General features: G+C 35.4%; 1 protein-coding gene across 1 annotated transcript in view; it reads left to right on the top strand.

Moving 5' to 3' along the window:
• The window catches only part of TMCO3 (transmembrane and coiled-coil domains 3), a 39,254-nt gene extending 24,817 nt beyond the window's left edge, over window positions 1-14,437 (top strand). The window contains exons 11-14 of the mRNA XM_074909803.1: window positions 3,855-4,005; window positions 10,217-10,296; window positions 10,814-10,963; window positions 12,550-14,437. Coding sequence (XP_074765904.1) covers window positions 3,855-4,005; window positions 10,217-10,296; window positions 10,814-10,963; window positions 12,550-12,663 — 495 coding nt within the window. The 3' untranslated portion in view covers window positions 12,664-14,437. The remainder of the gene's footprint in view (window positions 1-3,854; window positions 4,006-10,216; window positions 10,297-10,813; window positions 10,964-12,549) is intronic.
• The last annotated feature ends 730 nt before the right edge of the window (window positions 14,438-15,167 follow it).

Raw genomic sequence — 15,167 nt, 5'->3', positions numbered from 1 at the left:
TGACTTTTGAGCATTTCTGAACTGCTTGGCTTACTTGGATAACATTGCAACTCATTAAATCTGGAACAGGATCTTAGATTAAATACGTCTCTTCTAGATAAACTAACTTAGAGTAGAAGAGGTGTAACAAATCTGAAATATGAGATATTTTACCAAGATTTGGAGCTTAAGATACTTCTCTGTTCCCAGATACTCTCAGATGTAACTGAAATTCCCTTCCTTTTTGTCCCTCAATTAGTTAGGGGGAATTGTGTCAAGTGCCAATCCTATAAAAAGTCTAGCTGCCTTTGATACACAGTTATTCATCTTTCAATCGTGTACCTTGTCATCAGTAACAAAGGTTCAGTAGATCATTATTACACTTTCAGCAACTCCTTTTCAAGCTTTGAGTTATGCAAATATGGCATGCTTTTTTTTTTTTTGTAAATAGGGGAACTCTTCTGAATTGCAACATAAAGAGCAAATCTAGCTTATGGCTTTAAATATGACCATTTAGGATTGATGACCAAAACAGTACTTTTAGGTCAAGATATATGCCACAATGAGCTGAAGAACCTGTTATAAGTCAGCCAGAGTTCACTGGTGTAGTGTTGCTTTTTCATGTTCTGTATATACAGAAACATTAAACACTATCCTGATAATGAATTGCTGTGTTAGATACCTACAGAATAACAGTGGTCAGTTTTGTCATGTTTTAAAACTAAGTTGTGGAGTGTTATTAAGGAAATGGAAAAAAAATAAAGCCTGACCTGACAAGAAGGATAGCAGTTGCATTTACATGTTCATAGGACTCTGCATACACGGGGGGGGGGGGTGGGGGGGAAGTGCCTTATGGTTGACCTGGGATGATGGCAGCAGAGGGAAATTGCCAGCTTGCTTTATATACCAAAAAGATGAAAAGAAAATATAGCTATGTTATTGCAGTACTTTATATATGCAAATTTACATACTTTTTCCTGCAGTGTATTAGGAATGTCATTCCTTGTTTTCCTGTAGTACTCAATGGCTCATAACCTGCTTATGGACTCTTTTCTATCAGTTGAAAGAAGATTAAGGAAGAACCGTAATCTCAAATATTGTAGTTAATTGTTTAATAAAATACAGTTGAGGTGGAGTTTTTACAAGTCTCACTAAAAATTGTTTCCCTTTCATTAAGACTTTACTTCCTTACTATGCAAGCTTAGAATTCACCTCTTTTCTCCTGGGCAGATTTAAGTTATTAAAGCCTGAAATTCTAATACATTTATTTCCATCGGGGATTTCTTTAATTTCACTACTTAACATATTCATTAAACTTCTATGATGATTAAAAATTAACAATAAGGTATGCATTATTAGAGAATACAGGGAAAACAACTGCTGAGCAAGTGGTTGAAATTCAGCTGGAACATGTTATAGCACTGATGTTTATTTATTTATTGGTATGGTAGAACATTTGAACATAAAAATCCAATATTCTAGTGAAAGCAAAGCAATCCTTTCTGAATTAGAGTAAAATGGCACCTCTGAAAACTAAATTGTACTGGGAAAAACATGTAAATTGACGAAACTCTTCATTTAATTTTGACTGGAAAAGCTTTCTGTAACATAGGAGTTGAAAAAAAGGCACTGCAGAACCAAGGGATTAGTAATTGTTAAGAGCCCTGTTTGGTAAAGGCAAAACATTAAAAATTATGCAAACAGAGAGGGAATACTAAATGCAAAATACTTTCCAAGCCTTGCTTCTGTAAGAAATTTTGCTGAGACTGCCTTTCTGCCAGTAAAATAAACCCTCTCCAGTGTGTGTGTGTGTGTGTGCACGCCTACACATTATATATAATAAACTCTGATGCTGCAGATTTTGTTGAGGAAATGTATCCACTTATTGGTAATATTGTTGGACAATCAGAGACCAGGATGGGTATAGTAAAAGGAGTCTCTGTGTAAATCTAGGTATAAATCTGAAAAACAGACTAGAGGAGGGGAGATGGGGCTAAGAAAAGAACGTAATTTTTCATTCTTTTCTTGCCTTCTCATCCCCTTCACACTTTTCTGTGTGTAGAGTGACCCATAGATTTTGTAGACCTGAAGTTGTGTAGTACCTAGAGAGCAGACAAGAAATACTTAGCTTGCCATAGACTAAAGGAATGGAATTAAGTTTTTATGCTGTGGGAGCAAATCCAGATGGACATACAGTTCATTCCAGTTATGTCTGATGCTTTCTGAAAAGCATGTTTCACAAATTGCTCCTTGCTTGAATAGTGATTTTCATAACAGCACAGTATCATGCAATTCCGATACAAGAGATGCTAAATCCCTTCTTAGATGGTAACCTAACCATGTGCATAAGAATTCTTAAAATACTAGCTATAAAAGTTTTGATCTGGAGCTTTGTTGTAGCCGATAACACTTAAGTGTGAGGGGATTATAGCTGAATAGTAGAAATAATTCCAACTTTATTTTAAGAGCCTATATTGGATCTTAGTCATACACAAGATGTTATGACTTTTAGAACAACTAATGTGTGATTGAAAAGTACTTAAATGTCTGATATTCATAACTCTTTCCTTTATCTTACTCATCTCTTGGTGGTTTTAAAGCCTTATATATTTCCTTCTTCCCTTCTACATTTTCAAATTGTGGTGAAAAGCACTAAAATTCCTTTTGTTTTAAAATGTTGTTTTGTTGATTTTGCCTGATCAGTAACTATTTGCATTAGTTGACAGAACCAATTTGTTTTCTTGAGTGTCTTGCAATAAATTAGACTGTTAGCACAAATGGAGTTATATGATGAGCATTCAGACATAAATACTTCAATACACCAAAGTCTGAGGTTTATTTTTATGTGGCGTTTTATACATAGCTTGGAGGCTTGTTTATTGTGTCTTTTGCTCTCCTTCATTAATTTCAAGTCACTTGACTTTTAGCTTCACACCTTGCGGTGTAACACCATTCAAGATATGATGAATGTTGTCCACAAATGTAATATGGTGTATTTTTACTTCATCTAAATTAGTATGGAAATAGTTTTCGTTTTTAAACGTTGCATTAATATTAATAACGTTGCCCTTTCTCAGTAAGATGACCTTCTGTAGCAGCATGGTTTTAAGGTACTTATTTTACAACATACTTCATACCAACTAAAAGTACTGCTTGCTTTTTTTAATGTTCCAAGCATTGCCTTAAGCAGTTGCTTTGGTTTTAGTTCAGTCTCCTTACATGCGTTTCATCTCTTCCTTCTAGTACCTTATTCAAATAATAAAAAAAGAATGAAGTAGTATGAATTCTTTCAAACAGATACCATGCTTCATTTCAGCAGTTTACTTCACATGCTTAAATGCATCCCTATTCAGTAAAGCACTCAGGCACATTTAAGTCCAATTTGTAATAATAAAATGTAATTTATGCCTGGGACTTTTGCTAAATTGAGACTGTTCTCCCAAATTATAAGCTTTGATTTTTACTCTTTTTTTACCCCCTGGAAAGTATAATGTTCTTACTGCTTTATTTCACAGCCTCAATGTATTATGTAATCCTGGCTTTGAAGTTGTTAGTCTTTCTCATTTTTGTGAAATTCAGTGCTAGCCTTAAGAGTGACACAAAGCATTGCAATGAAGATTAAGAAATGTATTTTTGTTTTTGTGGAGAAGGAGGTAACGTGGAAGCGAAACTGGTTTTGTGAGTTTTGTATAAATACAATACTGCAGAGCACTGAAATAGATACACTGAATTCTATTTGTTGTTGAACTTGCATAAAGACATAGTAATTTCCTACATTGAGTCTAATGTACAGATTTATAATTTCACTGTGAAATAGTATATAAAGTCACTCAGGGCTAGAAAGCAGCAATAGATTCTCTGTTATTCCTTGACAGATCACAGAGCTGTTGGATGTTTCAATGGAGCTGGGATGCTTCTTAGCTGGAGCTCTGATCTCTTCTCAGGGTCACATGGTTACTGAGGAGATTATGTCCTGTATTGAACCAATACGTGACTTTCTTGCCATCATTTTCTTTGCATCCATAGGTAACTTCTATGAAAACTTACTTTAAAAATACTGTTAAGCAACAAATGTGGGGGAGGACAAGAAAAAGGTGTCTACAAACTGGGGGGAGGAGGTAGATTTTACTCTGTTAAAGTATGAAACTGTTAACTGACCACAGTGTTGGTTTGCCATTGCTAATATTTTTAAATGTAACATTCATTTTCATAAGCAATTTCCATGTTGTACTCTCAATTCTTGTTTTAATGTCAATTTTTCATTGTTAATTCTAAATTCATGCTGTTTAAAACATGTAACTAAAAATTTTAAGAGAAAAAGGTTGTTGTTTAGAGAGTGGGTTTGGTTGGTTTTTTTCATGTTCTTCTGTCTTCACAGCAGCTGTATTTGCAATGTATACTAAAAGTGTATTACTATTTTGAGTAAAGTAGATTTCAGGTTTTTGTGGATTGGTTTTCTCTAGAAGCAGGATATGATAATAGAAACAGATCCTTGTTTACATCATCTTGTTTCTTTAGTTAGAAAAATGTGATCTGTGTGTTCTTAACACAGGGAAAAATTAGTTGAGCAAGATGTATCTCAGAGACTACTTGGATGCCAGCTAAAATGCAGCATTGATGCTTAAGACCAGGAGAGTAACTCATCATGCTTGTTATCCAAAACAAGTTAACTCTGAGAATATTTACAATCAATCAGTGACTTCACTTTGAACTGTGTTCTCTAGCTGTCCATGGGTGCCCCAATACACTTTCTCTAAAGGAAACTGGAACACGTTGCTGAAGTGCTTAGGTCCAGTGAATGAGATAGGCCCTGTGAAAGCACTTGCCTCTCCCAGTGGATTGTGTAGGAGATGCATGTCCTATTTTGGGGGCATTGCAAGGTCTAAAATAGGGGGTTTGAAGGTGGCCTGTTGCACAAATCCAACCTTCTTCAACCCATGCTTACTCAGAAATATTTAAGGCTTGTGTTGTTTTTTTTTCCCAAGACCAACCTTGTTTTTTCTTCTGGTTTTATTTTGTTTTCTATTCTTTTTATGTCCATATATTTATTCAGATAATAGTAAAGTCCCATCATCAGCATAATTTTAATTTCTTTATATACCTGTTTGATAGCCATTGTTTCATAACAGAAACTAAAACTGGTTTCTGGTGGTTGTCAAATTAAAAGGAAATAGTTATTCCTGCCAGTCTTGATATTTGTTTTACCCAGCCCATGATAATATAGCTTGTGCTGATCAGTCAGATTGCTTAGTAATAAATATGTTTATTTAAATGTAACTTATTTTTTAATAAAGGGAGGAAAGTGGTGAGCTATGGTAAAACTCTTGGGCCCATATAACTGACAAGGTTGGATGAGTAATTGTTAAATGTGCACAGGTAAGTTGTTTATGTGTTTTATTAAAGATGGTGATGTAACAGATAGTGTTATCAGGGTTACAAAGCATGACAAGTAATTATAAGCCTAAAGTTAATTTTACAAGGGACTGAACAAAAATACTGTCCTACACTCTTGTGACTGCATAAATTGAGACTAGAGATAAGACTTTGGTACAGTACAAGAAAGCAGCGAGACCTCAGTTGGCATGCTGGCAGCACTTCATATAGCCTATGTTATGCTGTAAGGAAATTATTTTGGTAGTTCTATTGGAGAATTAAAAAAAGATCTTATTAACCATTGTTACCATTATAATAGCAAGAAGGGAAATAAAAGAACATTGCCTAACAGGTTTGTGTGGCTTTACAGAAAATGAGGGTTATTCCTGACTCAGAAGAAAGTTAGCTAAAAATGAGAAAAAAATGAGCTATGTTATAGGCTTCTGACAAAATGTGACAATGCTTGCTTGTAAAAAAAAAAAAACAAAACTAACATCACCAACACCACCCCCAACCCAGCCAAACCTACAAAAAAAAAAAAAAATTCCCCCCAAATAAACATTATTCCCCCCCTTCCATCTTTACTTTCAATTACTTTTAAATTTTATGGGGTTGCAAAGAGGTAGGTTTTAAAAAGTGATGTGATGTGATGTTGCAAAGAAAACCTGAGTAGGATAAAAAGTATTCCTTAAACTTCTTTTTAAAAAGAAATCTAGTAAGAAAAGACTTCTTGCTTGCTCTCTACTTATATATGTACACATGAAAGAATATGTATCTATAAATACATAGAGATTTACTCTGTGAAATTATGTAAGGGCCACAGGGAAAGTTTCTCCCCCCTGCCTAAAGAGAAGGCTTGTTGCTGTATGCTGCCTATATTATAGAGAGCAGAAACACTTGAGATCCTGAGGTGGGATGGTACACCACTGCAGTAATATCATTTCTGTTTCTTTTAGTATAAAGGAATAAACAGAAAAATTTGACTTAATTGAAAAGTGACGTAAATACCTGAAAAAGTTCCTAGTTTGCTTGTCTTAAATGCTTGCTTTTCTGTTCTCCCTACAGAAATCCTTCTGGTCACTAAAAGCTGTTCATGTAGTGTCTAACGGTGGTCCTGTCCTTAGGTTGATCTGTGTAACACTACTGCTTTCAAATTTGTGCATGGGTGCCTTTATGGGAGTAATACACCTTTGCAGTTAGGCATTAACAGCTGCACTTTGAGTTACTCTCCATCTGTACATTCATTTAGGCCCCTGTGTTCTTCAAGGTTTCTGGTTTCTACTCTATCTGCTGAGGCTAGAAATTTCCTGTTAGTCTCTGTCTTCACTAATATTTTTGAGAATGTCTGGATCAATCCCTTAGAGCCGCATTTAGAGAACTTTTTTTCTCATTTCTGTTTTGGTAGCTAGTAATCAGATCCTTCCCATTCCACTTCTGCCTCATTTGACATTGTTTTGATTGTTTTTTTAGAAAGATGTTAAGGCATCTTTGCATAGACTGTTTGACTTTTTTTTTTTTTTTTTAAAGGCTCCAATATCCCATTTTTTTCAGCCTACAGAGTGTTTGGAGTTTGAAATTGGGCATCAGGACCCCATCTGCCACTGGTCAGGAGGCAGATTACTTCCACTGACTAAGCTGTGTGTCCTCAGTGTGCTGTACAGATGTACTCACTTGCCAGGCTCCATGTTTCTTTTCTGAGTAAATCTTGTGGTAAGCGTTGGACCTTGAATACAAGATGCTGAAAACTCTTCAACAGTGCGGTCTTTGTCTTCAGAAGATGGGTGATGGTCAGCACTGTCAGCACTACCACTGTCCAGAGCAAACATGTACATAATGTTTCTCTGAGCCTCCTAACATTTTTGTTGAATTTGAGAGAAATTAAAGGAAAATCCCAACTGGAATTTATTAGGTGACATACATCACCTTCTTATTCATCCAGCTCTACTACTTTGTCCTGCATGAAGCACAATGAAACTTTGAGGTTTCAAGCTCTCAGAACTGACATTAGAATTGAGGGCTTTCCCCTTTGCAGAAAGATGGAAATTAATGTTTGCCCATCTGCTTAATCATCTAGCCAGGGCTGTAGCATTCATTGCATTTTCTAGCTATCATCTCATTAAGACTCTTAGCAGATACAGCATCCCAATGCATCACTAATGTGATTTTTCTGAGTGATGACCTGCTTTGAGTATGACTCAGAACTAATTCTACTGGCTTCAGTTTGACCAATAGAGTTCTGTTTTCTGTAATCTTGTTTGCCGTCAAGGATCCCCAAAATTCGTTTTCTTGATCTGCATCTTCCAGGATGTGGTTATGATGTCTGGATCTTCATGTGCTGTTTAGCGGCCATCCAGTGGATTGGTGGAATCTGTCTAATCAGCAGGGAGAGGCAGTTTACTTGTTAAGAAAGAAGTACTTCTGAAAATAAAGTGCAAAATCTTGCCTGTGGCTGTCCACAGAAGAACACATCCCAGCTTATAGGAGTGAACTGTGCTTTTTGACTTGACGTTGATGCAAGGACACCTTCACCCAGAGGCCTCCATTCCAGCTGTTCCAGAACACTGCTTAGAATTGAAGTCTGGTGGCTTATGCTTAGCTCTGTAAAAGTGTACCTAAGTGATATCTTAGCTATTGGTGACAGGCCAACAGGCCACATGCTACCCGATGATAGTGATGAAGTTCTTAAATTATTTGATTGAAGCCTTTCTTCCATTTTAGAGAACAAGTCCATAATGACTCAAGCTTAGTTACAAAGTCTGGTTAAAACCATTGAAATAAATGCCCCATATTCATGCACCTTCTGTCTATGAAGTTAATGACATTTGTATTGTCCTGAAGGCTTCATATCAGTGCTTGTATAGCAGCCTGATATGATTTCTGGCCTTACCCTAAGTTTTCATCTAGAGCTGGGACAGAGGTCTGTAATGACCACGAAACCCACTACAGTGGGATCTGTTTCCCCCAAAACTTATCTGTGTGCTGGGATGTTTGTTTGCTCAGAATAGTGTATGTAACAGGTTTAGGCTTGCTTCACCTTGCAGCAGCTTACCTCCATGCGATTGGTATAGAAATCTGTGGTAGTTTGTGCCTCAGCTCTTTGGAATATAATAATTTCCATGTGGGGCAGCAGTTCAAATGGACTTCAGACTGCCTGTCTTCTCCAGAACTGAAAAGGTAGTTCCACCAGTAGTGATACCAGCACTAGGCTATATTTAGAGCCTACCCCTGAAATCTTCAATTTCAGATGTGGCAGAGTTGGCCCTCTTATCAAACATGACATTGTTACAGGCTGTATTTCTCTAGTTGCTTTTCACGTATATTTCTGAGACTGGCCTAAAGGGGAATGAGGAATGTGTATGTGATACACAGTAAAAAAAGAGAAGCTGCTTGTCCCTCCACATTTGGATTTCTTCTTTTGGTTTGGTGGTTGTCTCTCTTATTCTGCTATCTCTCCTCTTCTTCTGATAGTCTTTTGCATTTGTGCTTCAGTAGTAGGAGGGAAATTAAGAACTAAAACGGGGCGTGTACATGCTGACTGGGTAGTACTTGTATAAAAATCTCTGATGTACTTGAAGTACGTTTACATCCACAATGGAATGTTCTTATGGACAAAACCATTGTGAAGTCACTGTAACTTCTCTTGTGCACACAGGAAGAGAAGATGACTCTTAGTTCTTTACAGGTTTTCTGGCTCTGTAGCCCTATGGGGCAGGGAAAATTAGTGAAGAGTTGTCTTGTATTAAAATAAGAAGTTACAGCATCGATTTACATGCCTCATGCTTTAGAAACCTAAACTCTTGTCCTTCACCAGAAGTAATTGGGTTGGAGAACTGCCAACTGGTATGGATTTGTCAGGAACACCACCACTACTTTCGCTCCTTTTTTTGAGAGCTTTTTTGAAAAAGGAATGAGCTTCCAAGGATACACAGTTATGTTTGCCTGAACAAGTTCCTCATACCCTAGGAGGAAAAAATGGACTTAGTCAGCTCTGAGTAAGATTCTTCCTCAGTGACTCCAGGACTTCTCCAACAAATATTTATTTTTATTGTGTTTAATATTAGCAGGATTTAATTTTAAATTTCTGCACTCTTTATGATTTCTGTTATCTTGCTTCATATAATTACAGAATTAAAATGACAAAAAAAATGCAAAAAAGAAAAAAAAACCAAAACCAACCAAAATCAACATCATAGAAGTGGGGTTTTAAATAATTCTGTAATTATATAAATTATATAACTATAAACCCGACCATGCCTATGGTTTTATGACTTTACCTGATTCCAGTTGAAGTGACTTTTCCAGTTCAGATGTCTTTCAGTGTTTGCAAGTGAGGGTCACGGGATCAAAACAGTTACATTTTCTGTTGTAGCTATAGTCTGCAAGTACCAAGTATCATGTTCCTCCCACAGTGGCAGTCCATTACCATGTCATACAAAAATGTTAAATGGCTAGCAAAGTGTATGTTGCAATCGCTCAGCAGAATAATGGAATTGTTTTGCTGTAGTATTTTTATAGTTTTCATTAGAGGTGTGTTCAGTTCAGATTCTGGATTGTTGACTGGTGTGGAATTTTATAAATGCAAGTGCTCATGCATATACAATTATATCATTATTATATATGCCATATACAGTTTAACTAAGTTTGGGAATATTGTTTGTGCTCAACCCCTCTGAAGGTGGGATAATGCGAGAAGTGCTTTAGTGATCAAGTTGGTAGTGTCGGTAGTTAGGTTGTTAGGGTGGTTAGGGCTTTTTGTCTGTCTGGTTTTGAGAATACAGTCTTGCAATGAACTCTATTATTAACTCAGGAAAGTATAGTAAGATATTGGCCTTAAAATTTGAAATATTGTTTTCTTTCCTCCTAGGACTTCATGTTTTCCCCACATTTGTAATATATGAACTCACAGTTTTACTATTCCTTACATTGTCTGTGGTCATAATGAAGGTATTTTTATCTTTTTATCTTTTTTATCTTTTAATAGTCTCAATAATCTTTGTGCTGCATGCCCTAATGAAAATTCTGTGCAAGAACTGAATATCTGATATGACAGAGAATATTACATATTCACTGTAAATCTGTATTTGAAGTAATCCTACTTATTAGAATACAGTTTGATACAGCATTCTTAGGATATTAACAAAAGGATTGTATTTAATGTTAAAAGTTACACATGGAGAAACTTCTATTTGTCTAGCTTGGGATTTGTGACAAAGTTAACAAATGTTTTTATTCTAGTAAACAAGATACTATTTTTTACTGTGTAGTATATATTTGTCTCTTGTTACATTAATACAGACGACACATTTAGGAGTCCACTAGTTTATTTTATGTCCAGAATTATTGTATTTGATACAATGTATCTTACAAAGACTGTATTATTTTATTTATTTTGTTTCTATTTAAAAAAACCAAAACAAACCCACACCACCACACAAAAAACCCCCCCACAACGTTTTTAAAGTTTGTCTTGGCAGTGCTTGTCCTTTCTCTGATTCTTCCAAAGACCAGCCAGTATATCAAGTGGATTGTCTCAGCAGGACTGGCACAAGTCAGTGAATTCTCTTTTGTTCTGGGAAGTAGAGCACGCAGAGCAGGGATCATATCTCGGGAGGTAAGCTGTTCTATAGTTATTAACTTTGGGTTTTGCACCTGAATAACTTACTGGATTTTGTATTACAGTATGTTTGAATTACCAATACACTCCAATTTTGTGGCATCAACTATTAACAAGTAGAATCAACCCATACAAATGGAGACATGTATATTCCCGACAGTGTTTTTAGTTCCTTTTTTCGCTTGTTTCATATTGTACTTTAATATTTTAAATAGCAGGTTTTACTTTTAAATAGCTTAGTTATAAATGCTTTACCTTAGCTGCTCTCACAATTTCTTTATTAACTGAGCTGTGCGTTTTAGATAGCATTCAAATCACTGAGAAGCCTTTGCTTTTAAAAACTTGTTATAGTTATAGAAAGAGGTAACTGAGAGTATACGATTTGTATAAGAAAATATCAGTAAATAAGAACAACACAGCAGATATGGTGAGGAGGAAGTTGCCTTAACATTTAGACAAGCAAACAAATTTGTAATCTTTACCAGCAAAGCTTGTTCATTTTAAATCCTCTACAGAAGAAACTGCCAGCTTTTTCAGTAATCATGAAAAAAATCCCCTAGGAAAAAAACCTTAGTTTTATGTTGAAGCTGTGAGAACATTATTTTTTTCAATAAAAAGCCTGCTTTGTGAAATTAAGTAAATTATGGCTATAGAGATACAACTGTCCCCACTTCTTAGTGCTAGCTGCTTTCTTCTCTGTATCTCTGCTCACAAAAAATACTCAGCTGGCACTCTGAGCTTTTCATTGTGTGAGCAAGTGGGCTGTATAATGCTGGAACCAATTCCAAATAAAGCATGTGTGAAAAACTTACACAATGCTGTTCACTTGTATAGGTAAAGGTGATTCATTTTCATGTTCACTCCTGCATATAATTAGGAGTTATAAATACTGTATGTTTGTGTAGAGTTTCAAGATATCCATACGTGATCACAGAACCAGTTTAGGGGCCCACCCACTGTGCTTCGAGGCCTTTAGGCTTTCATTTTTTTCTGTGGCAGCTGTCACGTGATTACCTACTCTATAGGTTAGTGTATCTCTGAAATTCCCAAAAGTCATTCTTCTGTTTGGGACCTCAAAACTACTTCCTTCTGCTGTTTTATAAGACTTATTCAGACTATGTAGTTAAGATCTTTTTTCACAAGATGTGAAGTATGATTTAAAGGAATTTTTCTTTGCTTTTTTACTGTATAGAATAGTACTTTGCCATTATATCATTAAACCGGAATAGTTTTGGATGGTTTGCTTTTTGTTTTATTTTAAATAAAGTGGTTTTTGGCCTTTGACCTTTTAGCAAACATTGAGCTTTCAGAACTGACCTTTTAATTATACATGTAAATAATTGTTTTTCTATAAGCTCATAATGTTTTTTTTGTAATTGTATCTTTAGAGGAGATAAACAAATAATTAGACGATTTGAGCATGCACTTGTTTGCTTTTGTAGCAGTATACGTATTTGGTTAGGAAGACAGGTGAAAACTCCTGAAAATACTGTCCAGGAGAGTCTGATCTCCTCAAACTTCTAGTCACTTCTTAGCTTACCATGTAACTAAGAGAAGTAATTGTTTTTATTTGCAATTTTCAGGTCTATCTTCTTATTCTGAGTGTGACTACTCTAAGCCTTCTACTTGCCCCTGCCCTGTGGAGAGCTGCGATTATGAAATGTGTTCCGAGACCAGAAAGACGCTCAAGTACTTGATTAAGATTTGCACATATTCAAGAATACATCTTCTTGCAAGGAATATCTTCATTGCTCATTGTATTGCTATGCACTCAGAAAACAAGGGGTTTTGAGTAGTCACTCTTAACATGCACTTGGTTATAAGCCTTATACTGACCTTAAAACAAAATTCAACATTTAAAAATGGAATTTGAATTGCACACCTTTTACAAAATTTACTTTCTCACTGACAGATTAGAATCTGCCAGATTATTTATTCCTGATCCAATTAATTATTCAGACATCATGCAAATTGTGTTGATTATTTTTTGCCTGAATGTGCCTTTTAATTTTCATCCTATTTTGTTACTGCTGGTTCATCACCAGATTTTGTTTAAAAAGAAAAAAAATGTATTATGGTGCCTATGGTATCTTCTTTCACTAAATGACTTGAGTCATTTTCACATTTAGGAGTTTAATACACTAGTATGAAATTAATCACAAAACACATTTCTAACAGCGAGTAAAAGTGTAGTCCTCTACACCAAGAAGAGGTTTAACTGTTTAGTATCAAACTGTTTTAAGCAGTCAGATACGTATTCCAAATGATGCAGCCAATATTGTATATTTTATTCCAAATTGCAGTATATAATGTATTTTCTTATAGTGGTAACTTTTATTTGTGTTAGTTCTTGTATTTATTTGCATTTTTGACTAAAAGCTGACAGTAAGAAAAGGGCGTAAGTTGTATTTGAAGACTGACAGTTGTCACCCATTCCTGTTGCTAACTGCTGTTAGAGTAATTGTTTACAGTTTGTTTTCTTTGTTTTAAATAAATAAATTCATTAAAATGAGAAATCAAATTTCAAGCAGGTGTGAAAAACATTGGTTCTGCAACTTTGGAGGTTGGATGTTATTTGACAGTATGCTAGATTTGATATTATTTTAAGTAACTTAATTTGCACAAAACTAGAAATGGCAGACTGGATGTGTATTTGGAACTCCCCAACTTTATATGTTGCATTTACACTGAATAAATTGTTAGTCTCTTTAAAATACCATGATATTTTGAAAAACAGTGTTTTGAATGTGACCTTAAATATAAGTGGTTTTGTTCTTTAAAATGCTACATGTAGTGGGATAAGCCTTGTAAAAGCCCATTCTTGAAGTGTCATAGAGAAAGCTTACTCACAGACAGTAGTCTACTCTGACAAACAATTTAAAAATAATCTTCAGATTTATCTGCTAAAAACAATACTATTAAAGATAGATTAACAGTTTAGGTCAGTATTATACTGTCATCTTAAATAACTTTGATACCCAAAAATGGTTAGAAAAAATGCATGTTACGTAGATTTAAATTACCAATTAAAATGAAATCTGTCCTCCAAGTAGCAGAACAAAACTTTGGATGGATTTGTGTGCTTTATATCTCTTTCCTCTACCACCATAGCCTCAGTTTCCTCCTGTGTTTTCTCTGATGTGCTGGGCTTGTCAAAATGCGTCTTGGACTAGACTGGAGTGTGTGTGTATATCTACTGTTAGGACAGGGTAGGGTTCATCAAATTTCTGTTCTTGTTCCCTGAATTCGGGGTTTTTTCTCCAGGCACTGATGCTTCATAAAGGTTGCAGGAATGTATGGCAATTCCACCTCTCTTTGAATGGTTTCAAAAGTCATTGAGGAATAGTGACAAATACAGAGGAGAAAGCTGCCCTGTAAATAGTGTGGTTGATTGTGTTTTTGTTTTTGTTTTGTTTTGTTTTGTTTTGTTTTATAAAATGAATCTGTAACATAAAAGAAACTTGAAACTGACTTGTTCGTATATTTCAATATTTTGTATTCAAAACTCTATGGTACCATTTAACAATCTACTAGCTTGGACCTTTTTTTCAGGTACCTCACTACAATAATTTGTTTCTTAACTGCTAGAGAGAGAAATCTTATTCTATCCGCTGACCTAGCTCGTAGTTTCTCCTTGAAATATTACAAGCTTCTCTCTTGAATGCCTCATTTTCGTTTTGAAAGATGTTTATTTCACATGTAGTTTACCACCTATGTTTCAGGGGAAAAAAAAATATCTATGACAGACTATGGTAGAGACCTCTGGTTTCCATTATGTCTCTTAGTTAGCCCTTGAAACTATTATACAAAGTATTACAGCTGTGATGAGTAAACCTTTTGTCTAAATTAATCGCTGTGGCTAGTTGTACTTCTCTGGAAAATTCCAGTTAGGAAAGTAGAAAATACTGATGGATTGTGTCTCTTAAAAGAGAAAATGTTTTCCTGATTACCTTTTAAAAGAGTTGGGTGGAAGAGTCCTTTGGTACCATGTCCAAAAGGGAAAGCAAGTATCTACATACCTTACTGGTTGCCTCATCTCTGTCACTTTTTTCCCAAATAATTTTTGATTCAGTCATGACTTGGCTAGGCTTTAGGAGAACTGGTGAAAGAGAAATAGGAGCTTCATCTGAGTATCAGTGTTCTGTGCTTCTTTGTTGATGTAGACTTGGATTGCCTGACTGAATATTAGATGTAAGTTCAA

The sequence above is a fragment of the Athene noctua genome, chromosome 1 (genome assembly GCF_965140245.1).
Source record: "Athene noctua chromosome 1, bAthNoc1.hap1.1, whole genome shotgun sequence".
Classification (NCBI taxonomy): domain Eukaryota; kingdom Metazoa; phylum Chordata; class Aves; order Strigiformes; family Strigidae; genus Athene; species Athene noctua.
This window is presented reverse-complemented; position numbering and strand designations above follow the sequence as displayed.